We start from the raw sequence: 25,545 nt of genomic DNA, 5'->3' as shown, positions 1-25,545 counted from the left end.
AGATTTTAAAAGCTGGGGGTGGGGGGGCGGAGGAGACTCAGCTGCTCTTCCCGGAGTGTTTGCACCCCTGGCCTGTGGGTGTGCCCCCCCTCTGCAAACTCGGGTCCTGTTGGGGCACTGTGCCTGTGTTTTTGGCGTGTCATTCCTCTGCTGCCTCCCGAAGCCAGAAGCAAGCCTGCTGCGGCCCTGGGCAGGCGCTCTGCACCTCCAAGGCTGGCTACTGTGCACAGGATGGAGAAGGTGGCTGGGACCCAAGGCACGCAGCCTCACTCAGGACGAGTGAGAAACCCACCAAGGAGTCTCTGCCAGCGGGAGCCCAACCTGACTCCACAAATACCTTCGTCCTATGGAGAGAGGCCACCCATTTGCTAAAAATGGGCGTTAGGCGAGCATTTCTAACACTGTCCACTAGATCCCACATATAAACTCTGCTTATGAGACAGGAAGGCGTGGGCCTGGCACCCTAAAATCTGAGTAAAGGCCCCACATTACGCCACCTCTCCCCGAGCGTGTCAGCCACATGTGGTCTCCAGGTCCATTTTCTGCTTTTGATTTTTCTGTCATGAAACATAACATAGAAAATAAAACAAAAACCATGCATTCACCTTAATATTGTGGCTAGATTGGCTAAAGCTGCTATAATGATGGCATTACATGCATTCCCCACAAGTGTCATTGCCTGATTCACCTTCTTGGAATGACATTGATGGAAAATTCCTTTCAGATGGGTGACTTTTATGCTGAATCAATTTGGTTTCTAGAAAAAGAAATGGAACCCGACAGCTGGGTGAAGCAGGGGAGCGTTTCCAGGGGTGTCGCCGTGGAGAGCGCGTTTCTTTCTGTCGCTCTCATTCCTGCGATGATATTAAGGACGGTTTCTGCCAAGAGACACGTTCCTCTGTGAGCCAGGCTGACTGTAAACACAGGAGCTGCGTCTGCAGTGCGTGTGGGCCAAGCTGCCACCGGTCCCGGCTGCCCCTCCCCGGCGCTGCCACCACTCCTGGCCCAGGGCGGGTGTCCGGTGCCACGGGTGCTCTTGCTGCCCTGCCTGGCCCCCCCTTCCCCCTGCCCCGTGCTGCACACTCACCCTCAGGAGCTGCCCTGAGAGGCAGAGGTGGCGTCACAGGCGAAGGGGCCCCGTGTGGCTCGCGGCGTCCTTTAGCCTGGGTGATTCCTTGTCACTGTCACCACCTAGCACAGTTGTGGTCTTCACGGCAGGCGCCCACCAAATAAATAATTAAGTGGTTCGTTATCTAACGATTTTTACTGATAAAAACAAATTTCTGTTATTAAACATGCACATTTTCAGCCAACTTCTGAGGGAGGCTCTGTGCACACCAGTGTGCTGAGTGCACGGGGAAGGTGGTCCAGACCGGGTCCCCAGGGCCTCCCCAGGGCCTCCCCAGCCCCGAGCCGCGCCTGCGCCCTCTGACGCCCTCTGCAAGGAGGTCCAGCGTGGAGGCCAGCGAGCGGCGGGATTTGGACTCTGACCCAGGCACCCAGATTCGCTGTCGTTCTTTTGTAATATGGGATCCCAGGAGGACTCGCCTCTACAGTGGAAGCTGAAATGGGGGAAATCTCTCAGTCGGCCAGATCGAAAGGCTGAAGCCACGTGTCCTGTGCCAGCGCTCTTGGGGACTCGCATGCGCGCATGTCCCTGACTCCCTGTGCACCGATGAGCCCAGGGAAGGTGGGCGGACCCTCGCGTGTCCCTATTCTGCGGCTTTGTGGTCCAGTCTGACTCTGTGTCGAACCCACGCTGCTGGGTGCTTATCTGAATGCAGCACCGTTCCCCTGCATGTACTTGGTCTCCAGAACCCAGGTGGCCAGCTCTGGGGCTCGGGTTACAAGGCGACAGCCGACCCGTGCACCGCTGCCTTCCACAGGAAGGCCCACCCCTGTCAGGCCTGACTGGGCCCATTTTTGAGATGGTGATTTCGCATAGCGACCCATTCTAACTAACTGGGACCTTGGCCTGGAGAGGTCAGATGCCTGGAACTAACTGAAGTGAGTTCTCAGATGGGGCAGTTCTAGAGTTTCCTTCTAGGAGGGCTCCAGCCAAGTCTCGAACTGGGGGAGAAGGCAGGTGCTGGGCATGCGTCCTGGGGCAGTGCTCCATTTTCACTCGATCGCATGTTTATGTGGGGCGGCCCCAGACTTGGGCATCACTGCCACTCAGAGTTCTGACTCAAGAATTGACTTAGGGGGCCGGCCGAGTGGCACGTTGGTTAAGATCTGGCTTGGGACACCAGAGGGCCCCGGTTCGGATCCCACGTATGAGGGCCAGTGACACTGCCCTCCACAGCTAAGATGCTGAACAACAGCTCAACCTGGAGCTGGGCTGCCGTGAGTCGCCGGCGCCGGCGTAGGCTGCAGCCCCTGCTTCAGTGGGTTGCCATGGGCTACCGTGTGTAGCCAGCAGCCAGCGTGAGCGGCCAGCAGCCGCAGTGAGCGGCCGTCCAGAAGCCGGCGACTGATCTGCCTCACCCGGGAAGAGCGCAATGATGGTGCCAACTTGGGCCAGTGAAGCAGCGTCCTCCACAACTAGACTGAAGAACAAAAGGACATCAACTTGTCTGTTCCCCTTAGAAAAAAAAAAAAAAAGAATTGACCTAGGGAGCCCACAGGCCCTCCTTGGGTTCTCGATGAGGTGAGGGTCCTCTGGAGTCATAACTTTGTGCCTTTTCCCAGGGCCAGGTATCTGAGCCCAGCGTGAATCAGTGGCCCCCTGTGCCAGGCAGGGATGCCCAGGCAGGGAGGGCGGGGTGGACAGGCTGAGCCCACATCCAGTCATGGACATGGACTGCACTCCCCGGTAGGTGCCTGCGTCTGAGGGACTGCAGAGGTCGTGCCCTGGGAGCCGCTGCACTCAACCCTGCAGGGCCCGCCTGGTGCCTGGCAGCTGGCTGCCTAGTGACACCTCCTGGGGACACCGTGAGGGAGATAAGGTCTCCAAACATTATTGACACCTCACTTTGGCTGTTCCCCCCCCCATCCGTTTATAAAGATGTTAAAGGCAGACTCTGTGTGGTGGGTGTGGTGGCACTGCCCGGCACACCCCGCGGGGTCCTGAGCCCCGGTGACCCGCACCCACTCAGCTGTCCCCCCTCCATGACAGACCTGCCGGCGCTGCGGGGACTCTGGAAGCACCGAAAGGCTGCCGTGCATGGTTGCGGAGAAGGCCTCTAAGTGCAGGAGCCGGAGGCGTGCTCCTTGAGGAAGCCACCAGGTGCACGGCGCGAACGCCAGTGCGGGCGTCTCTGATGTCGCCCGCAGCCCTTCCGAACGGGGCGGAGGCGCACGCTGTGACCTGTGTTCTCCCCGCCCGGGAAACTAATACAGACGGCTTTCCTGGGACAGCGAGGACGAGCACCAGCCGCGTGGTGGTCCACACGCATTCTGATGTCACAAGGCCGCGGTTGGCTGTGGTGACAACGTCTTTGTCACGCGACGTCCCAGCCGTGCGCCACTTGGCGTTGTGTCCGTTTGCAGAGGGTTGAGCTGCAGGAAATGCGGCGTCGGCCTGGCAGACACAGGCCCAGACCTGCTCCCTCCTGTCGGGCACTGTTTTGCAGGAGCCACGTGGAGTGACCGAGGCCGCGCTCTGCTGGAGCCTTCGGGACCAGCTGTGTCCCCTGTGTACTTTGACGCCCGTGGTGAGCGCATGGTGCATTGAACACATCACGGGCTGCGGTGCAGACATGGTCAACTGTGCCCACGTCGGCTCGTGGGGATGGGTGTTTGCTGTCTGACTTCAGTTTGTAGTTTTATTAGACGTACTTGCTGGTTGCAGGAAATGAGGAGGAATACTACGTCATGACCGTGTTTTCTAAAACTAGCTGTTACTTTACCTAAGAAGAAACATCTTATGACATGAATATATTTTTAAAGCACCGTTGAAAATAGTGGAAAGTGGGTAACGTGCACACTATATGAGTGTTGGTACCAGAGTACTCTGGTGACATTATTCCCAGAGAGCCGATGCAGCTTGATCTGCTTGTCCTGCGTCGAGGTGGCGGTGGTCTCCTCCAGCTCACGTCACTCCGGCCACTGACTAGCAGGCAGGGTGGAGGCGGCCAGTATTTGTCCTGTTCCTCCCTGGGCTGTTGGGGTGAAATTCACAAAACATGCATTAACCATGTTAAAGTGAGCAGCTCAGGCCATTCATAGTCATAGTGGCCCATGTGCAGCCCCTGGTCCTGAAACTTTCATCCCCCACAAGACCCCTCACGCCCACAGTGTGTTCGCTCCCTGTTGGCACCCCCACTGGTTCATGTGACTTGTGCACACACCCGGGCGCTGTCCCAAATGACAGATGGTACGAAATCAATCAAACAGGTCCTGGATAAGACGTGCAGGCACATCTCAATATTGATACATTATTATCAACTGAAGTCCATATTCATTCATTCCCCTGGTTTTTACCTAATGTCCTTTTTCCACTCCAGGATCCCACATGACACTCAGTCATGAGGCAGGTGACAGGCCCCTCGGCCTGGCTCTGACGGGGCTTCCAGGCTGAGACGCGCGGTTCGGCCAAAAGGTAAATGGAGGCTCAGAAACAGTGGAATCTAGGAAAACCTGATGCTCTGATGGGCTCCCACGTGCCTGCCGGGATGTGGTAGTAGGGTGCGGGTTCGAATCTGACCTAGAATGGTCTGCAAATGATCTAGCTGTTCACTATAGCAAGAAACTTGGACAAGCTGAAGGCTACAAAAGAGAATATTCCCTGTGTGACCAAAGACAGACGCAAGCAAGCGGATGTGAGGCAGAGACGCTGGGCGGGCGGGGGAAGCCGGTGGGGTTTGCGCTGAGGACCCGGTGTGGCCGCTGTCTCGACAGGAAGCTCACGTCTGAAAGGTCACGGATCCGAATGTCTCCCTTCACAGTCCTGGGGGATCGCTGGCACTGCTAGGAGTCCAATTACCCCCCAGACCAGTCTCAGTGTATGTTCCCTGGGAAGTCCTGCTCCGGGTAAACCAGCTGCCTGTCTCTCCCTTGGCGCTCTGCTGTTGGTTTCCAGGATTGTCACTATGAAAAATAAAATACTTAGAGCCCCAAGAGCTGCTTTTAATTAAATCGCCAAGCTTCCCATTGGGGGTTATCTGCAAATAGTGCTGCTTTCCTTTTATGTGAGATGCGCCTTGTTCAGTGGGAAGCGCCAGGAAACCCAGGCCTCGGTTCCAGCCTGCCTGGGAGGCTGTGCCCACGTGAATCGCTTCTGGGTCCCACATCTGCATCTGCACCCACCTGAGCCCCACCGCCCGCCACATAGAAGGGGGCTGCTGGAACTGGGGCGACCTGGACCGTGGGAACTGAATGCTGTGACGCTATCACCACAGACCCGAGAGGCTGAGCACAGAGCCTACTGTCCGTTTCAAGAAATGGAAATGCCTTGAAAACCAAAAGCGGTTCTGTGATTTATTAGGTGGTGAATGTGACCTGAACTAAAGCTAGGTTATTCATAGGACATAATGTGTGTGTGTGCACGTGTGTGTGTGTGTGTGTGCACGTGTGTGTGTGTGTGTGCACGTGTGTGTGTGTGCGTGCACACACGTCCACTGGCACGTTTGCTGGTGTGAATGTCTGTGTCCCTGCACAGGTATGACTGACACCCCCAGTGTGTTCCTTTTCTCAAATCCAAAACCATGAACTTCACAGTGAAAGGCCTCACCAATAGAGGGACGTGCGTGTTTGTGGACGGTAATGGCGCACTGCTCTCACATTGCTCTGTAGATCAAGGCAATGCCATTCAAAGCCCAGTGAGCATTGTGTAAACGTCGGGAGGAGATTCTGACATGTACGTGGGAGCGTGGAGCCAGGAACAGCCCAGACAGTCCTGCAGAAGAAGGCTGGGGAATTATTGAGCACCCAGACGTGACGAAGCTCAACCGACACGGGTAGCCGTAAGTACAGACCGCTGGCACAGAACGCAGGTTCCGAAACGCGCCCAGCCCTGTGGGGATGCCGGATGCAGGAGACGCAGCAGACCAGGGCTGCGTGCAAAGGGTGCCGTCCTGGAGAGAGAATGCTGGGTCCTTTGGATATCCACACACATAAACTCAAATCCACCCTGCCCCACCCACCCCCCGGATCAATCCCTGGGGAGGTGTAGACCTAAATGTGAACATAAAAAGCCGGTATAAAATGACATCGAATAAAACACCTTTATGGGCTAAGAGAGGATTTTTCAAAACAGGACATAAAAATTACTAACAAAAAAGGAAAACAACTGGTCAGAATGAAGACTGTTTAGAGATGCAGGAGTAAAACGGCAGCTGTGATGGGAGGAGGCCTGACACACACACACCTGGCCTTCGCTTCTGGGAAGGTGTGCAGACCTGGGTCCTGCCTGCTGCGAGGAACTGGGCCCTGGCCGCCCTGTGAGGCGGCGCCTGGGCGCTGCGTGTGGCCTCCTGCCCCTCCACCTGCTCTTCTGACCCTGCTGGTCTGGGGAAAAGCAGGTGCTGAGCACCTGTGAGCATAGAGATGGTCCACCCCACGGGGTCTCCAGGGACCTAGGCAAATGCTTGTCCCTAAGTGACAGCGGATCACCGCCCTCCTCACTTCACACCTCTGCTTACTTAGGTATAAAAATTGTTCTAAAGAATTATAAAATGAGGTGAGCAGAGCCCACGAGATCCTGTGCTGCGACAGTCCGTGGGTGCCTCTGCAAACTCAAGGACACGGGCGTCCCCTTCCGTAATTGTGCCCCAAACACTACAGCCCACACGCTGCTAGGTGCCTGGGCCGCCGCACGACAGGATGCGTGTTATACATGCACAGATGTTACGTTCATTGACACCAGAGGGACAGCCCGATCCTCACAGTCTGATGGTGTCACCAGGACAAACACTGCCAGCCCTTGGTCTCACTGCTTTGTGTTTAAATCTTGGTGTGCTCAGCTCTGCAGGTGGCCAAATAAAAGGAAGAAAACACACAAACCTGGTGTTTCCCACATGGTCCAAAATGTCCGTTTTGGCCACAGGTTGACACAGGTCGCCACTCCTGTCACAGGCGGGTTCCGTTTTCTGTGCCCATGTGCCGCAGCTCTGGCTCCGGGCCCCAGCTGTAGGTGGGCGACTGGGGCCTCTGCTTCCCACGTGGCCCCTTCATCCACGGGGACCTCCTCCTGGCCCCTCACTGTGAGGGCTCACAAACGGGGTTTTACGTTAAGTTTGACTCCTCACAGGAGCCTCTGAATTGTAAATTTTATTATTGTTTTTCATTGTTTACTTATTCCACCATCTTGGACCTTCCTAAATTTTATTTATAACTGTAAAATTACAAATTTCCCCTCAGTAAAATTTCATTTTAAAGAGCTTTTTTCTTCCAATTTTCAATGTTCATCCTGTTCATCGTAGAAAATGGGGCAAATACACAAAAACGTAGCAAATACACATGAGTATAAGGAGGCAGCGTCACCCGGCACCCTTGCTTTCCGCTGACGTGCTCCTGCGTCCTCCCAGCCCTCCTGGTGCATGCACACGACAGGGTGCAGACTGACTCACATGGAGCAGGCTCTCTTGTCGGCCTAGTTTTGAATACGTGGGGTGGCTGCCTGGCCATTTCGATGCTCCTTGTTTCTGTGGGCTCTTTTGAGGCACAGGTATCGGGACGCGGGATGCTCTTCATGACCCTGCCAGCACCCTCAAGGTCATGGTTTCCTATGGGTCCCATGCCGAGGTGACACTACACAGCAGTTAAAATACGCCTGTGAGGCTCCCACAGGGCCGGCCAAAACGTAAACGAAATTGAAGAGTGCGGTGGTCCGATGGGCTGCTTTGAGTATCCTTGAGGGAAAATGCTGAGGTTCACATATTTAAAAGGAAACTGCATCTATGTCCATAGGGGTACGTTTTCAGCTTTTATAAATATGTTTAATGATAGTTGTTCTGCCCACAGGGGTTTGAGTCGATACTTGCAAACATGTTATAATGTACCCGTCTTGTATTTAATTATAAGGGAAACAGTTTGAAACAGTGTGGCCTCTCACAACGAAAGCTTTTAGTGTGACTTTCCCGGGGCCTGCGGTTTTATTTTGTTTATCTGGATCTGTTCACACCTTCCTGTCTTTTCTCGCGGGAAGGAACCAGTTGTTAACGTGTGATGTTATGTTTCGTATTACACTGAGAGATAATTTGGTGCCAACCCGTTTCCCAAAATCACCCGGTTTTGACTGACAGCAGGTGTGCGCCCACCTGAGGCTGCGACAAGCTCGCCCATGCTGGGTGAGAGCCCCAGCTGCGAGCTACACCCTGTCCGGTCGCCACCCCGGCTCAGTGCAGCAGTCCTTTACACGTTTCAGTGGACAGAATCAAAGGGCGATCTGAATTAATTCCAGGCAATTTCTCCTTTTGTTTTTCTTAATTCATGAGTATTAATATTCTTTGATGAGGATTTCTTTATTTTGAGTTTTTTTGAGAGAGCCGTGCTTCCCTCCTTACTGGAGGAGTAATGTACTCTAAGTAAACGAAGATCGCAAAATGTGTCAGCTTTATAAAGTCTTTATAGAGGGAAGGGCAGGGGAAGCTTGGCCCGGGCTGTGATGAGCCGCATGTCGGCACAGTCCAGTGATTATAATGTCAGTTTGACGCCCTGTCCTGCAGTCTCCGTCTCGTCTAAGGCAGCCCTGATGTGTGGCACCATCCTTAGCCTAAGAAATGAAAGACAAGAGGTGCCTTAGAGGGGCCGCTGGCAGGAAGGTCGAGTGGACATGATAGGACATCCTTATATGACCAGCCCTGCGTGGGCGTGCGGCGCGCTGTGCTTTGTAGAATTCTCTTCCTTGATTGTCACGTAGCTTTGGAAGTCGGTACGATTATTACTCCCATTCTTCAGGTAGGGAAACTGAGCCTCAGAGTTGAAATCTTGCTCAAGGTCACAGGTGGGTAAGTGGAGAGATTAACCTCCCACTTTTTAATCTCAGCATGAGCTCTTAGACGCCAAGCTGTATTCGCTCCTAAAATTTAATAAAGGCATCACCACACCTTGACGTCATGTGAAAATAAACTTGTCATATTCTCTGATGAGTGTTAAGCTCTACAGTCAAACATTTTTGTCAAAAATTTGCAGAAGGAAGTTATTAATTAAAAATAATGTGATAAAACAATAAGCACCTGTATAGCATGCTTTCACCAAACGAACAGAAAGCGACTGCAAGAGTTGAGGTTGCTAGAGCTTCCTCTGGGGAGGGGACAGCTCGGGGGGCTCTGCAGGCAGCACTGACCAGCTTTCTCCTCTAACGACCTGCTGGACAGAAAAGGTCCTGGGGCTTTTGTTTAAATGTGAGAAGTCCTGCTTTTGAGGGTGGCTAGACATGGTCCATCTTGGAAGGAAAGTGTACAGTCTTTTTAGATACTGTGCTCCTGTTTGTCATCAAGCTGGGGTGTCAGCAGGCTGCCCTCATGGGGATGGGCCCTGGGACGCGAATCCTAAGACCCATTCTAATTTTTACAAATATATCAAGCACATCTGAAAACTCTCAGTATAACAACCACTAATTTAAGACTCTGAAAACCCCAAAGGAAAAGGGTTTAAGCCTTTGTTTATTTTACTTCACTATTAAAATAAAATCAGAACTACTCCAACTCTAATATAGAAAGACACATAAAAAACTAATATAGGAAATTAATAGGGAAAAAAGCTAGCATTCAAATAAAACAGCACACACGGGGGATGAGTGGGCCGCCTGTTTCTGCTCACGCTGAGGTCCGTGCTGGGGTGAGTAGGAGGGAGGGAGAGGAGTCTCACAACTCAGCACAACCACTGGTTACTCGGCGTTTGTTACAGGAGTCTCTAGGGAAAACAGAGGTAAATAAAATACAGTTCCTTTCTGCACGAAATGAACAAGACAACTGTGCCAACAGCAAAATGCAAATTTGACTGCATTATGAGAGAAGTTGCACAGAACCTATGGGGGTTCAGAGGAGAAAGGTATCTAATCAAGAGGAACACCCCCCCCCCACTGGGGGCTTATCAGCAACAGACACTCAGCTCTCACAGTTCTGGGGGCTGAAAGGCCAAGATCCAGGCGCCAGCAGGGTCACCGGTGAGGGCCTCTTCCTGGTTCATAGGCTGCTCTGTGCTCGCAGGGCAGGTGGGGAGCCGGCTGGCCGTGACCTTTACAAGAAGCTAACCCCATTCCCGAGGCCCCACCCTCATGACCTGGTCACCTCCCAAGGTCCCCTTCCTAATGCCATCACCTGGGGGGTTAGGTTTCAACATTTGAACTTGGGGGCACACAAACATTCAGTCTACGAGGTCTGCCAATTAAGTTTGAGAGCTTGTTGCAATGATGTTGCTAACGTTTTTTAATATCAGGGGGATTATTTATTATGAATTTGTACCAATTGCACAAACAGTCAACCAAGTTTACTATTTGGAAGTGCTGAAAAGGCTGCGTGAAAAAGTTAGATGACCTGAACTTTTCGCCAACAATTCATGGCTCTTGCATCACGACAATGTACCAGCTCACACGGCACTGTCTGTGAGGGAGTTTTTAGCCAGGAAACAAATAACTGTGTTGGAACACCCTCCCTACTCACCTGACCTGGCCCCCAATGACTTCTTTCTTTACCTGAAGATAAAGGAAATATTGAAAGGAAGACATTTTAATGACATTCAGGACATCAAAGGTAATATGACGACAGCTCTGATAGTCATTCCAGAAAAAGAGTTCCAAAATTACTTTGAAGGGTGGACTAGGCACTGGCGTCGGTGCATAGCTTCCCAAAGGGGAGCACTTTGAAGGTGACCATAGTGATATTCAGCAATGAGGTGTGTAGCACTTTCTCTAGGATGAGTTCGCGGACTTAATTGTCTCATCTCGATTGATCTCATTAACTCCTCATGACAGCTTGGGGCGGATGCTACTATTCCTATTAAACGAATGAGGAAATGAGGCTTGGAAGGCCAGCTAGCCGCCCAGGTCGAGGGGTGGCACTCACGTTCTCAGCCCGTGCCCTCAACCACTTCATCCTTCTGCTTCCAAACAAACATGTGCTATTCTCGTGATGGAAGAAAATTTTCCTTTTTTTCCTCAAGTGTTGTGCTTCCTTTTCATGGAGCGTGTATGGCTTTTAGAGGTCTATTTGTAATACCAGTCACACATCTTATAAAGTTCTTTATGATTAAGTTATAAACATTCCAATGGTGGCATTTGGAACTGGACTCCTGCCCTCCAGGTCCATGCTTGTCCCGTGTGATGCAGAGCCGTGTGACTGTCTGGGTGTCTGCAGTGTCCTTGTCACCATGCGGAATGGCAGCCCGGCGGAGGCGCGGAGCACACCTGAATGGGACTGCAAGTGCCTGGCCCCAGAAGTCCTACCATGGACACGTGTAACAGCCACATCTCTGTGTTCATTGTTTGAAGATATACAATCCTTTGGTCTCAACGTAAACTAAGATTTTCACAATATAAAATTTTCATGGAACCTGCCTTCAGCATAATAAGTACTAGTAATTTATCTGATAAAGGAATGTCAACAGCAAGTACAGAATAATTTGTGTGGTGACAAATTGTACCGTCCTTCCCAGGAAGAAAAGGGCACTGCGGTGCAGGGCGTGGGTGGGTGAGGTCAAGGGCAAGCGCTTGTGTTTAACATGCAGCTCCCAGAAGCGTCACTCCATCCTTTCAGAAGGTAGATGCAAATTACATCCAATAAAGTTATAAATAATTGCCGCATCCCTTCTCCTGCATATTCAATGAACTTGGGATGGGGGAAAAGGCCGCTCTGAACGAGATATACCTATAAATTCTGAGTTAGGACACAGGGGATGCAGCCCAGCTAATCTACACCGAGGTCAGGATATATTTTCAAAGATGAGTGATATCAGTTATGAAATTTGGGATGCAGTTGATGCCAAGGTCGAGCTGGGAAGGGTGAGAAATGCAGCCTTCAGCACGTCTGCAAGCCCCTCACTCCACACCTCTCACGAGGGTCGCAGAAGAGACAAGCCGAGATGCTTGCTTTCACCTGGCAATGGCCAGGAAACAGAGGAGGCCTTTCGGCTGCATTGACACTGAGCCAAGTGGTGGAGGTCCCACCACTGAGACTCCAGCAGCCCATCACTGATGACCAAGGCCAGGCGGAAAGCAGGAAATGATGGAGGGAGGACAGGGCCATCCACCCACCAGCCAGGAGACGCTGCCAGGTGGGGAAATCTTGATGTCGAAAAGGCTGCCAGGCTGAGCTGTGTGTTCAGACCAGTGGCCAGATGCCCAACTGAAAGCTGGCTCCAAGAACAGGCAGGAAGGCTTGTCAGACGGGGCACATAGCCCCAAACAGCTCCCGTCTCCTTGTGCTATTGACAATGTTCCTGCCTGGCTGGCTGTGGCGAGGCAGCAGGTGCTCAGCATACAACAGGGAATGAGGTCATTGGGAACCAGAAGAGTTCCCAGGAGGCACCCCAGGAGTCAGCCTCAGGCGCAGGCAGCTGCCCAGGTCAGGCAGAGGGGCTGTGACTGTGGAAGGGCGGGGAGGCCAGGGCCAGAGGGACCGGAGGACGGGCTGGTCCCGGTGGGAATGGCTGCACACGATGGGGCGGGGAGTGGGGACCGGGCACTCACGCCCGGTCTGGTGAGCGTCCATGGTGAGTCTCTTCATCTAATCTTCACGGCCATCTATCTCACAAATGGGGACACTGAAACTCGGGGAAGTGACTGCCCACAATCAGCTAGGGTAGGAGAGGCCCAAGCAGGACTCGAAACTAGTCACGCCCCAGGAAGGGAAAGTGGGGAACTGGTTGCCAGGGGCCGCGTGGAGAGTGAGACCCGGTACTGAGGGTGAGGGTAAGGATTCCGTGTCACCAGGAGCAAAGGTGCGAGAGGGCTGCCCCACTGCACTGTGCATGTGACAACGTTAGGATGGCACAGTGTGTGTTGTGTGGTTTTGGACGCAATAAGAAACAAACAAGCAGGACTCATCCTGGTGACACTCTGCCTCTGTGTCCACCCCCCCGCCCCCCTGGCTTTGCCTGGTTACCTTTTTATATAACAATTTTTATCAAAATCACGTAGAGAGGTTGTTGGCGAAATGAGCAGATATACACACACCACTTCAACAGGATTTAAATGAGAACGGGACCCTGGCCGAGTGGGGCTGGCTTCCTGCTGTCACACAGCACCCCAGGCAGCGTCCTGTGTCACACGCCACTTCCCTGGTGGGCTCGCAGTGCGCAGTGTGGTTCTAGGAGGCACTCGAGTACCTGCCGGTACACAGGTTACACACACACACTGTTTTACTGCTTCTACCTGCCTAGTGTGTAGGTCGTCCACAGTTCCTGGCTGCAAATGACAGCAACAGATGCCGACGAACTTGAAATCAGGAAAGCAATGTGTTGGGAGGCCATGAGCTACTTGGCAGTGACAACTGGAGAGCTGCAGGACACAGCTCCGGGGACAAGGAAGAACCAGGGCCAGGCGGTGCAGCGCCACCCTCCACACCCACCCTGTGGGAGTCCCCGCTCTCCAAATCCATACGACTGCACCAATGGAAGGCCAGTGCCCTAGCCATCGGGCGAGCGAGGCAGGTCTCTGGTCTCACGTCAATGGTGACAGGAGTCTCCCCCAAACCTCACAGAAATGGCGAGACCCGGCAACAGCAACATCGACGACAGCCCCTCTGCATGAGGTGGAGTTCAGTACGTACGATCGGTCTTTTCTTCTAGAATGAGTTTCAGATCTGGAAGGTACATATGCTTTAATCTCCCTCTTCCCATAAATATGTGTGTGTGTGTATATATAATGTATACAGGATTTTGTGATTTTGGTTTATATGGTACTCTTGATGGAAATGTTATTTTTCACAAAATAAGCTTGCTGGTTTCCATTTTTCCAAAATAAAATACTTTATACACACCATATACATATATATTTCTCTATATATGGTCTATATATATGTATATAAAATGTTTTACATACAGAAATTTCTGTACAGAATTTTCTGAAGATAAAATTATAATATGGTGGTACTTGGTATTATACCCTCTCTGGAAATTTCAAGATTTTTTTTTTGCATTACTATTGAAAATATCCTACACAATATCTCGTGGGCTTCCACAGTTTGCAATAAACATACTCAGTACGAACAATTTCATGTTAAGAATTCTAAAGTGATTAGTTTCACCTGCCTGAAGTGGCAAAGAGAAAAATGAGACTTCAGCAAAGGAACGCACGTCTTCTGCAGCTACATGAAGAGACTTTCCATTTCTGTCATGATCAAGACTATGGTATTGTGTCTGGGAAGAGCCTCTTGTGCTAGAATGAAAGGTGGAAACATCTGTCAGCCACACAGCTGTCAACACAAACATCCACGTTGATTCTAAACCCCAGCCAACCATCATGAGACTCAGAGAGCACAGTTCGATTCCAGTGTATTTAATCTGTAGGCAACCCCCCGAATCTCTCACTGAGAAGCTATTAATTAGTTTCCGCATTTTGATAGAAGAGTTGCAACATCTATGGCTCATTACAAAGCAGTAATTGAATGAACGGTTTAAAGGACACTTTGAATCCTCTAAATACATTGATCTGAATGCACTTCAGCCTAATGCAAAGCAGCAGAAAACTCTTTTCCAAGTTCTTGAGCTTTCCAGGGCATGACTGAAGCACATGTGTCATAGACGCCATCTGTACATGCAGCCACTCACAACATGCACGCACACATAAACACACAGATTTTTGTGGTTACTTAAATTCTTTCGGAAAATGAGAAGCTAGAGTAAATTACTGCACAAAAGTTTTGTTTGTAAATTATGAACTTGCTATAATTAATATGAGAGCATCACGTGGCCAATTGAATAAAAACCTTATTCTGTTGCAATTCTGTTTTTCTCCTTTATAACCAATCCAGGCAACATAAGTCTGGAGGGTTCTTAATCTTTCCCCTTTTAAATATACTTCTGTTCAAGGGGTGAAATGTGAAGTTGGAACTCTTGTATTTTGGTCCATGTTGAGCTGTTCTGAGTTCAGATATATGGAAGAGGTGGGTAGGAATAAAGATAATTTTTGTTCGGCAACTTCACATCTTCTCTCCCCAGTTGTCATGAAAGGGAATGCATCCCTCTCAATACAGGGTTCTGTGAGAGTGAAGCAAAGACAGATCAGTAATAATGAATTCTAAATCAACCTTTCAAAATGCATTTAAAGACGCCTTTTACAAGGTTCATCTTTTATGGTGTCTTGTTTTGTTTTTAACTGTGTATTACAATAGCAGTCTTCAAACTTTTCTGCTCATTGACCCTCCTAAAAGAATTTTGGAAAGTATGTATCCCTTTACACATTTTGTAGTGACAGCTAAGTTTTTTCTATAAGTGTAAATAGATACGAATGATGCATTTTGGGCATGTAGCATTTACCTTTAAAAATAGAACTGTGGGGCCGGCCAAGTGGCACAATGGTTAAGAACTGGCTTGGGACGCCAGAGGACCCCGGTTCGGATCCCACATATGAGGGCCAGTGACACTGCCCTCCACAGCTAAGATGCTGAACAACAGCTCAACCTGGAGCTGGGCTGCCGTGAGTCGCCGGCGACGGTGTAGGCTGCAGCCCCTGTGGCAGTGGGTTGCCATGGGCTACTGTATGTAGCCAGCAGTCAGCGTGAGCGGCCAGCAACCACAGTGAGCGGCCGTCCAGAAGCCGGCGACTGATCTGCCCCGCCCGGGAAGAATACAATGATGGTGCCAACTTGGGCCAGTGAAGCAACGTCCTCCAAACTAGACAAAAAGGACAGCAACTTGTCTGTTCCCCTTCCCCCAACTCCCCAGCACTGTTCCCATCCCCCCAATTCCCCAATAAAAATCTTTAAAAAAAGAAAAAAAAATAGAACTGTGACATCACTCTTTCAAATGTATCTAATGACATTTAAATTCCATAATAATTTGATACTCACCATCATCCATTTATAAATTACATAAAGCTCTTCAACGTTTGAAGATTTGTCTTTTTGCTAAAGTATAATGTTCAAAGAGGTAGGATAACTCTCATGCAGTCACATAAAGAACATGTGTCAAAAATTCTATTCAACTTATTAAATAAGAGGGAAGATAATGAGGGAAGATATAATGAGTAAGACATTAAGACTGGTTTAAAGCATATTTCAGAACCCAGGTTTCTTTATAGGCAATTTCATAAAAGAATGTTAGGATAAGATTGTGGGGTTATATACAAAACTGGTTAGTATCCTAAAGGACAATTAACTATATCCTTCAGGGTTATATTTTCTTACTGGACACAAATTATTTGTATCTCGACTGGCAAAAATCTTCAAATTAACATGTCATTTCACCAAGTCGGGGACTTTTAGTAAACAGTAAACAGAGTCCAGCAAAGTCCATTCTCCTAGTCTGTGGGTGGCCTGTGCCCTCGTGGGACATGGAATGATGTGCCAACCTCCTGTTGGCCTTATTTCCAAGTTCTGGTTCTAAGACTCAGAAGGCAACACTGGGTTAGAGGTTAAGAAGATGGGTTTTTGTGCATGCTGCTCATCTGCTCTGGCGAGTAGTTTTCCTCCATTATCAGCTTATCTAGAGTTTCCCAAAGTTCTTCAGCTGCCTCACATCCCCACTCGCAGTCTGACCACTCACTTCCACATCATGGAATGAATGAGGATTCTTAAATCGTTTACACCACCCAGAGTGAGCAGTAAATTCAAAATTGTAGTCGGGTCCAGCCTTTTCTTTCAACACCGGAAACTTTTTGCTCTGGCCGTGATCGTCATGGTGCTAAGAGGGACAAGCTTCTGTGTCTGGTCTTCAATCCAGGTCACCAGAAGTTTCCTCATGACTCATGTAGACCCTTCTCGAACTTTTGTTAGTCTCATTGCCTTCAATGAAGCAGGTCCTTCTGTTTCTGTCCCATCCGTTCTTGTTCTTCACAATCGTAGCTCTGGTGGCATGGGACATGCCTGACTGGGGAGCAGTGGCCATCGCTGATGCTCCACCTTCATGGTTTTCTTATTCCCGCTCACACCTCTATAAGCAGTCCGTCAGTTAAACTCCAGCGAATGCCTTGAGTGCACCATCTAAGACCCCGACAGAACTTTGTACTAGCGTCATAGCAGCTATTTCAAGTGCCCTAAGTGACAGAGAGCAGTGTGTGAATGTGTCTCCCTACCCAGGTATAACCTCCCACAGGCAGATACTATAATGTCTGTCCCCACCATACCTGTTCCTCCCCTGGGTGCAAAATTGGAATGAAGAATCTAGCAATGCAGAAATGGAGCAATGAAAAGTCCGAATTTGGAAAAGACACGAGTGGGGTTTTTTTGTTTTGTTTTTTTTTGGTGTGTGTGTGTGTGTGTGTGTGTGTGTGTGTGTGTGTGATGTGTGTTGTTGTGTGTGTGTGTGTGTGTGTGTGTGTGTGTGTGTGTGATGTGTGTTTTACTTAAAGTAGGTAGGCTGGCTGTGAAAGAAATAGCCAGTGGCGATGGAATTCGTAAAGGGGTAGAGCTGCATGAATCGTTTCAAAGTTATCTCAAAAGGGAAAAATGACAAGCACCTGGTGTTACAGTGTCAGCTGTTCAGTGACTTTGTTGTTACAATTTTAGTTGTTGAGTGGGTGAGGAGCTGTGTTACAATGTCAGCTGCTGAGTGTGGTTATCTAGCTTGTGTTACAGTGTCAGCTCATTGAGTGACTTTGAGGAGTTGTAACAGTGTCAGCTGTGGAGTGACTTTGAGTTGTTACAGTGTCAGCTGTTGAGTGACTTTGAGGAGTTGTGTTACAGTGTCAGTTGTTGAATGACTGAATTGTTACAATTTCAGTTGTTTAGTGGGTGAGCAGCTGTGTTACAGTGTCAGCTGCTGCAGTAAGTCTGAGTAAGTGAAAGAATGAGTCAAGTTCATTTAGCAATTACCAGGTCACTGTGTCTTTTGAGAGCTATGTGAATGGAGTGTGAATTCCAAGCTGCATAAAAAGCAGCTAAGGAGCAAACTGGCAACCAGAAAGTGGTAGCAGCTACTTAAGAATATTACTTGTTTAATGAGGAAGTTTTTAAATTTGAAGAGTAAGATATGAAGGTATTTAAACAAGGTAAGTTTAGAATCCAGAAGTTCAGGCTGAACACACTGCTTCAACACACATCCAGAAGGGATACATAAATTACGAAAGCAGAAAATGAAAAAAAGCTGGGCTTAAAAACAAGTTACTGGACGGAAAACACAGAGGCGAGTGGCTCCGGTCCGCTTGCTTCTGGGTCTGGAAGTCGGTGACGGGAGTGGGAGATGGGCTTGCTGCAGGGGCTTGGGTAGGATAAACCAGCCAAGCACAAAGCAACGCCCACCAACACCCTGTTGCTGACAGCTAGCTGCCTAGGGCTTCAGGTCCTTCTGACAGTCCTTGGTTGGCTGGGGGCACGCAAGCAGTATGGGGACATTCCAAAAGATAGTGATGGTTCCGTGCTGGGAGCGACAGGTGCTCTGTAGCCAGCTGCTTCCTAGAACAGGTGGGGACAGCTGGGGTGTCTTTTATTTTTTATTTTTAGCTGAGCCATCCTGCCACCTGTTGGCAGCTCAGCGGCTGCTCAGCTCGGGCTAGGAATTGAACCGGCAACCCTGTCGCTCAGAGCTGCACTTTTGAGTGAGCGCTTAACCACCTGAGCCACTTGGCCGGCCCCTGCTGGGGGCTCTTTTAGAGCGTGTCCTCAGGAGCCGTGACTGCAGGGCAAGCAGGTCTCAAGACTGAGCACATTTCTTCCCAAGTTCCCATGGAACATTATGCAAATGGCAGCAGGAAGACTTCATGAACTACTGGACCATTAGCATATTGGGTCTTGGAATATAAAACCTATGTAAATCTCTATGTAAATAGTTTAGAAATCTGACCACATATTTTGCCTGGAAGAAATCCTCGATTTTTAAAAATGGTGAGTTCAAGCCCAATTCCTGAGCTATACATTAATAACAACCTTAAACATACTATCTTGATAGCCAAGTTCCAAACTCTCTGAAGACTTGTTAGACTGCAGCCTTTGAAAGCAATTTATAGGAATAATGAAATCTTAGGAAATAATGAAACCTAGGCAACATTTCTTAAATATAGAAGCCTGAACATAGTTGCATGTATTAGACCGAATGAGGAAGAATGAAAAATACCAGAAATTCCAAGTACGGCGGAGCGAGGACTATATAAGAATTAGCCTCGGAGATCGCTTCACCCTCTGAGGTCGGGGTCACCGAGAGGATCCGGGTGACAAGCCGGGAATGTTGAGGCGTTAGGACGGACTCGGCCCCTGGGTGGGATCTCAGGAGACGAGGGGGTTAGCGGCCGAGGGAAGGGGAGAGCTGACACAACTGCAAAGAAGGGAACTAAGTGCGCATGTGCGGAGGCTTTGCGGGACACCCTGGGGCGCACGGCGCAAGTTCGGGGCGAGGCCGCGGCTGTCCTGGGCAGTTTCCAGGGGACCGGGAGGGCGGCGGCCTTCAGCCCGGGGCGCGGTGAGGCCGCCTCCGGACGCCGCTCTCCCACCCGCCTGCGCGGCCCTCCGACAGCGGCCCCGGCCGGGCCCAGCAGCGCAGCGCGCCCAGCAGCGGGGGAGCCCGGGTCGCGCGCCGCGGGCGCAGGTGGGGCGCCGGGCAGGGCTGCGGCAGAAACGCACGGAGCGGGCGCCACGTGGCTCCGCCTGCGCCGGGAGGCGGTCGACGCTCGCGGGGAGGGCGCCGGGGGCGAGGCGGGGAGTCCCCCGAGCAGGAGCGCGCGGCCGAGGGAGGCCCCGCAGGCTCCCGACATGCGGAGCAGCGTCCGGCGCGCACCAGGACACCCACAGCGCACGCGCACCCGGCCCAACGCCTCGCCTCGCGGTCTAGCCGAGGTGACGTCAGGCGCTGGGGGCGGAGCCTCGGGACGCCACCGCCTACCGCTCGCGCCCTCACCGCGGGGTGACGTCAGTGGGCCCCCGACGACGGGGGCGGGGCCTCGGTCGCCTCCGCCTCCAGCTCACGCCTGCGCCGCGCGGAGTCGTCATCGAGCCCCGACGCGTAGTGACGCCATCAGGCCCCGACTCGGCGGGTGGCGGGGAAGGGCTTGCGAGCAGCGCCTCAGCCGGGTTGGAGCTGAGGGGAGAGGGCGGGGGCAAGGGGGTGAGCCGAGGGGGATCAGGGAGGGGCGGAGAGGCGGCGGCCGGAACATGGCGGACCAGATCCCTCTGTACCCGGTGCGCAGCGCGGCCGCGGCCAGCCGCAAACGCGCGGCCTACTACAGCGCGGCGGGGCCCGGGGCCGAGCGGCCCAGCAGGTAACGACGGCCCGCCAGGCGCCCCTCCCTCCGCGCTCGGCCCGGGGGGCCGCCCGTGTGGGCCCCGCCCCCAGAGCCCGGCCGGCGGGCCAGGGTCCCCGCCGGTCTGCCGGCCGCTCAGCGTGCTTCCGAGCCGGCGCGCCTGGACCCGGGCGGGCGTCCGCCCTCGGGGGGGCCGCCCCCAGCTCTGCCGCCCTGGCGTGCCCCGGCCTCCCGGCCCACGTGGAGGGGCCACTGAGTCCGATTCGGGGGTGCTGCGCCCAAGGCGCGCACGGGTCATTAGGGTCGGAAACTCTGTTAACCGCATAAGTTACGAAGACAACGAGGACCAGTTCTACTTCGAGTTAAAAACACGTACCTTGCGGAGAAGCGCTTGCTGTCACCGATGTGCAGAGCCGGGGGGGACATTGCGGTCTGCGTGCTAAGGACACTTATTGAACCTGTACTTAACGCATCTTTTTTACACGAACTTTTCTTCTTTTAGGGATTCAGAAAGGTTAGGCTGCTTAAATGGGACCACAGTTTAGTGGGAGAATTAAGTACAATCCTTTGCTTTCAAATGACGTGTCGCACCTTAGTTGGTTTTAGCTCATTTAACTTATTTCTCACACAAAGAGAAGAAGGCTACATTTTATAAATGGAGGAGTAATTAGAAACAAACTTTATAAAAAGGGGAAATACTGCGTTTTAGTTAATCTTTAATACATAGAGGAAAAAACTACTGTAGCCAATTGCTTCGACTTCAGCGTTAGGATGTCTTTTGGTTTGGGCTGCTCGAGAGGCGGATAGCCAGAGCAATCCATGTCGCGTCGTTACAGAGCCGAGTCGCATCTTGGTTCCTTTACTAGCTGTTTGCTCTTAGGTTACTTATTTAAACTACAAGCCTTAATTTCCTCTGCTGGAAAGGAGGGATATTTTTTCTTATGGGGTTGTTGGTGATTGATTGCAGGAGAACCGAGGAAGGATGCCCGTGTTTAGTGTTTGATCAGAAGTGGGTTCTCCAGAAGCACTGTTTCTCCTGGTTGATTTTAGGAGATAATTATTTTAAAATATGCTACCTGTTTCACTATAGGTTTCCATCACAGTTGGAGTCTGTCAGTTTTTGCTTCATGTATTTTGAGGCTCTGTCATTTGGTCCGACCACGTTTAGGGTCCTTAAGTCTTCCGGCTGGGTTTCTTTCATTGTTAGGTACAGTTCCTCTTTGGTAATTTTCTTTGCTTGAAGCCTACTTTATTAGGTATTAATGTCCACTCCAGCTTTTTGTGGATTAATATTTGCGTGGTGTTAGCTTTGAATCTATGTTGTTGAATTCACAGTGAGTTTCCTGTTAGATCGTGTTTTTCCATTATACACTCTGTCAATCTCTGTCTTTTGATTGCCGTATTTAAGCCATTTATTGGGTTGTCGGAAAAGTTATAATGCATTTTTGCAACAAAAAAAACAGAAAAATATGTCATGACTTTTCCACAACCCAATACATTTAAGGTAATTATTGATACTTTAGAGCTTAAGTGTGCCATTTTATTATATTTTCTGTTTGGTTTTTTTCCCGATTCTCATTCCTTTGTTTCTCTTCTTGCCTTCCTTTGAATTCCTTGAACTTTCGTGTAGTTCTTGTAGTGTTTGCTCCGGGTGTTGCAGTAGGCAGGTGGCACCACCACGGGCTGTTGGTACCGGTCGGTCGTGTAGTGTGTGGAACGCAGTGTGGAAACCTTGATCCATTTTGGTCCCTTTACCCGCCCTCTTCCCCCTGCACTCTAAAATCGTACCCTGAGTATCAGATGGTGTTATAACCTTTTGTTTAAATCATCGGATGTGATTTATAAAACTCATAATAAGGATAATCCCTTGTATGTACCCATATTTTTGCTCTTTCTGTTATTCTTCCTTCCTTCCTGATGTTCCAGGATTCTCTCTTTTTTCCATTTCCTTTCTGTTGAAGAACTTCCTATAGCCAATCTAGCTTGAAACTTTTTTGTTTTTGAATGTCGTTACTTCCCTTTCATTCCAGAAGGATAGTTCTATTGGGCACAGGATTTCTGGGTGACGATTCTTTTCTTGGTTCTTAGAAACTCGTTTTACTTTCTTCCAGCGTTCATGGTTTCTGATTAGAAATCTGCTGTCCTTGGAACTGGTGTTCCGTAAGTATCGTGTCATCTCTTTCTCTGGCTGATTTCAAGTTTTTTCTGTATCTCCAGTTTTCAGAAGTTTAATTATGATGTATTTTGGTGTGGATTTCTTTAGGTTTATGGTGTTTGACATTCACTAATCTTAAATCTGTTGGTTTTTGTTTCACCAAATTTAGGGAGTTTTTAGCCATTGCTTCTTCAAGTACTCTTTCCTTTCCACCCTCTTTCTCTTCTCCTCTCAGGGCACCAGTGCTATAAAAGTTGGGTTTGTTGTTAGTGTCACATAATTCCTTTAGGCTCTTTTTTTTTTCCAGTCTCATTTCTCTGTGTTTAGATTGTGTAAATTCTGTTGATTTTTTTCTCAAGTTCCGTAATTCTGTCCTCTGTCCTCTGTACTCTACTGTTGATTCCATCCAGCGATATTTTATTTTTACTATTGTGCTTTTTATTTTTATATAATTTCTATTTGTTTCAAGAGAATTTGTAGTTTCACTGAAGCGTTTTTATACTTTCTGCTTAAAATGCTTGTAACATCATTCCAGTATCTGAGTTAATCTAAGTTTTGGTGTCAGTTGATTGTCTTTTTGATTCCCATTGTGAGTGTTCTGGTTTTCGGTATGACTGATGATTTTCAATTGTATGCTGAGCATCTTGTCAATTATGTAGGAGGATGTGGGTCCTATTTATATCTTTTCTAGCAGGAGAATTTTGTCGTCAAAGAACCTACTTAGTGTGATTCCATTTATTTTAAATTTGGTGCAGTTTGTTTTGTGACGGGGATGTGGTCTATATTGGTAAGAATTCCAAGGCCCTTGAAAAGAGGGTATTTGCTGTTATTGGGTGAAATGCTGATTAGATCCTTTTAGTTAATGTGTTGGGTTCTTCTGTCTGCTGGTTTACTGTCTATAATGGTTCTTCTGTAAGTTGTTGAGATGGGTTGTTAAAGACTCTAATCATGGATTTGTCTTCTTTTAGTTTATCAATTTTTGTTCCACATGTTACAGGTCTGTCATTTGGTGCATACACATTTGGGATTGCTTTGTGTTCTTGATGGAGTGATACTTTTATAATTATCTAATTTCCCTGTCTGTCTCTTGTAATTTTTTTGCTCTGAAGTTAACTTTTTCTGACATTATGATAACCTGCTCCTGCCGCCTTTTGATTAATGTTTACCTGGCATAGAGTTTTCCATCCTCTTACTTTTAACCTACTTGTATTTGAAGTGAGTTTCTTGTAGTTGGCATATGGTTGATTTATATTTTTTATCCACTCTACCCATCTTGGTAGAGGCAATACAAATTTTTTTAATGCTAGTTTTCTTATTCTGGGTGTCCATACACAACTTTCTTTGAATCATAAAAATTTTTATAACTATAATGAGGATCAAAAACTATTTTACTAGTTGTAAATATGAAACTGTTCCTTTGCTGTGATGGTTCACAGTGGAAAAGCTGTTCTGAAGCGCATAGTGATCCTTAGGACAGCGTTTATGAGCGTGCCCAGGCCCAGGGTTCCCTGGACTCAGAGTATTCTTAAGGTCTGCAGAATTTCCGTTTAAAGGGATCTGTAGTTTCTGAAATCGTTTAGGCCTCCAGAATAGAAATGTTTTACTTAATTTTCTACAACTGGCAGTATGCGCACATGGACAGAGTTGGTGATTGGGGACGTCAAAGTTTTAGGCACCTGACCTGTGCTGACTGGTGGCTTATCTTCCAATTTCAGGATTGGCATTGACGTATCATTAGGTACTGTGCCGTTAACTGTATGGAGAGTGTTGCCTCAATTTACGTACAGCATCGGTGTAACTTCTTATTTCAAGAAATTGGTTTGTAGGTTTCTTACAGAACATTGTGGAAGAGGAGTCAGTGGCTCCGAGGTTATTGTGTGTACAGCTCACATGGGGGCTCCCCTTTCAGCTTGAGGGGCTGATTGACCCTTGTCCTTGTTTCAGCTACTAAGGTCAAGGCATGCTTTTCAGGCAGTTCCTTTGTTTATTTGTTAACTTTCCCACTGTTTAGCTCCTCTGCTGCTGCAGGAGGGAAAGTCCCACCATCTCCAGTAGTTCATATGATTTTGCTACTTACTAATGACTCACCAGTGACACAGCTCAACTTGGAAGCTGTGTTTCATGAAGGAAACACCCACTGTATTATGGCAATTTTTTTTTTATTAACATGCAGGCAAAGGGGGAAATGTTTATTTTTCTTAATGAAGGCTGAAGCATTAGGCATAATTTAAATGTATTTCTCCCTGCAATATCAGTTGACTTCTCAGAATGTTTCTCATCAAGATGGAAATAATAAGGCTGTTAGATACTTAAGATAAAAATATGAGTTTAGGCTAGTTATTGTATTGATCTACTTTTACGTAGATACATGTAAATTATGTACCTTCTCATACTAGAGTGTTTTGTTGAAAATTCCTAATTTTTTTAAACCTTTGGCAGCAGTTAAGATAGCTGTCTTCGTTTTTTATGTGGCAGTACTCTTGGGTTTGGTATCATCCCTTCTGTCGTCTTTGTTCACATTGTTTTTACTCATTTTAAAAATGTTTCCAGAATTATACTTAATTGCTGGAAACGTTGATTTTTCTTGAGTGACAAACCAATTAAGTGTGTATGACACCAGGCAACAAAGACACTTAAGATTTTCTGCTTAGCCTGTCTCTGAAAAAAATCCATTATTCATCATCTTATTGTTTTTAAATACTGAGGGAAAATCTTCAATACAATAGGAAATTTGCTTTGGAAATGGAATAAATTGCTTGCCAGTTCAAAGGCTCCATTTCTGAAGTCAAGGTTACTAAACGTGATGTTGCTTATCTCCATTATCTTTCAGACTCATTGTACTGCTTTTCTAGCATTAAAGCTGATGAGATTGTGACTTTTGTGAAAATGTAACAGTCACTGAAAAAACTTAATGGAAAAGACTAAAAATCTCATTTGGTATACTATATTACAATACATATATCTGTGATGTTTTGAATTTTAATTGCATTTTGTAAAAATATTCATTTTCTAGTTGACTGTTTTTAAAGAAGTGATGTTATACAGAGAATAAGAAAAAAGGATTTTTTTTTTTAATTTTTTTTTAAAAGATTTTTTTATTGGGGAATTGGGGGGATGGGAACAGTGCTGGGGAATTGGGGGAAGGGGAACAGACAAGTTGCTGTCGTTTTGTTCTTCA

The 25,545-nt window shown here is 48.8% G+C and overlaps 1 protein-coding gene and 1 long non-coding RNA gene across 5 annotated transcripts in view; one reads left to right on the top strand and one right to left on the bottom strand.

Moving 5' to 3' along the window:
• Positions 1–13,982: 13,982 nt before the first annotated feature.
• Positions 13,983–19,159, bottom strand: LOC109383188 (uncharacterized). Its single transcript, XR_002124098.1, has 3 exons — positions 19,093–19,159; positions 14,811–15,081; positions 13,983–14,260 (listed from the first exon to the last, which is right to left on the bottom strand). It is a non-coding gene; the product is annotated as an uncharacterized LOC109383188 (long non-coding RNA).
• A 366-nt stretch (positions 19,160–19,525) lies between these two features.
• Positions 19,526–25,545, top strand: part of ATP9B (ATPase phospholipid transporting 9B) — a 183,904-nt gene continuing 177,884 nt past the window's right edge. Inside the window, exon 1 of one of the 4 annotated variants that reach the window (XM_019643362.1) lies at positions 19,526–19,560. Coding sequence is in view for 2 of the 4 variants with exons in the window: in XM_019643361.1 (XP_019498906.1) it covers positions 20,124–20,230 (107 nt within the window). In the remaining 2 variants the exon portion in view is untranslated. Of the gene's footprint in view, positions 19,561–20,017; positions 20,231–20,704; positions 20,727–25,545 lie in introns of those variants that run through there. The other 3 variants (XM_019643361.1, XM_019643360.1, XM_019643363.1) reach the window with 3 other exon arrangements.

This window comes from Hipposideros armiger, unplaced genomic scaffold (genome assembly GCF_001890085.2).
Source record: "Hipposideros armiger isolate ML-2016 unplaced genomic scaffold, ASM189008v1 scaffold_77, whole genome shotgun sequence".
In the NCBI taxonomy this organism is placed as follows: Eukaryota; Metazoa; Chordata; class Mammalia; order Chiroptera; family Hipposideridae; genus Hipposideros; species Hipposideros armiger.
The sequence above is the reverse complement of the archived record's forward strand: the minus strand, read 5'-3'. Positions and strand labels throughout refer to the sequence as shown.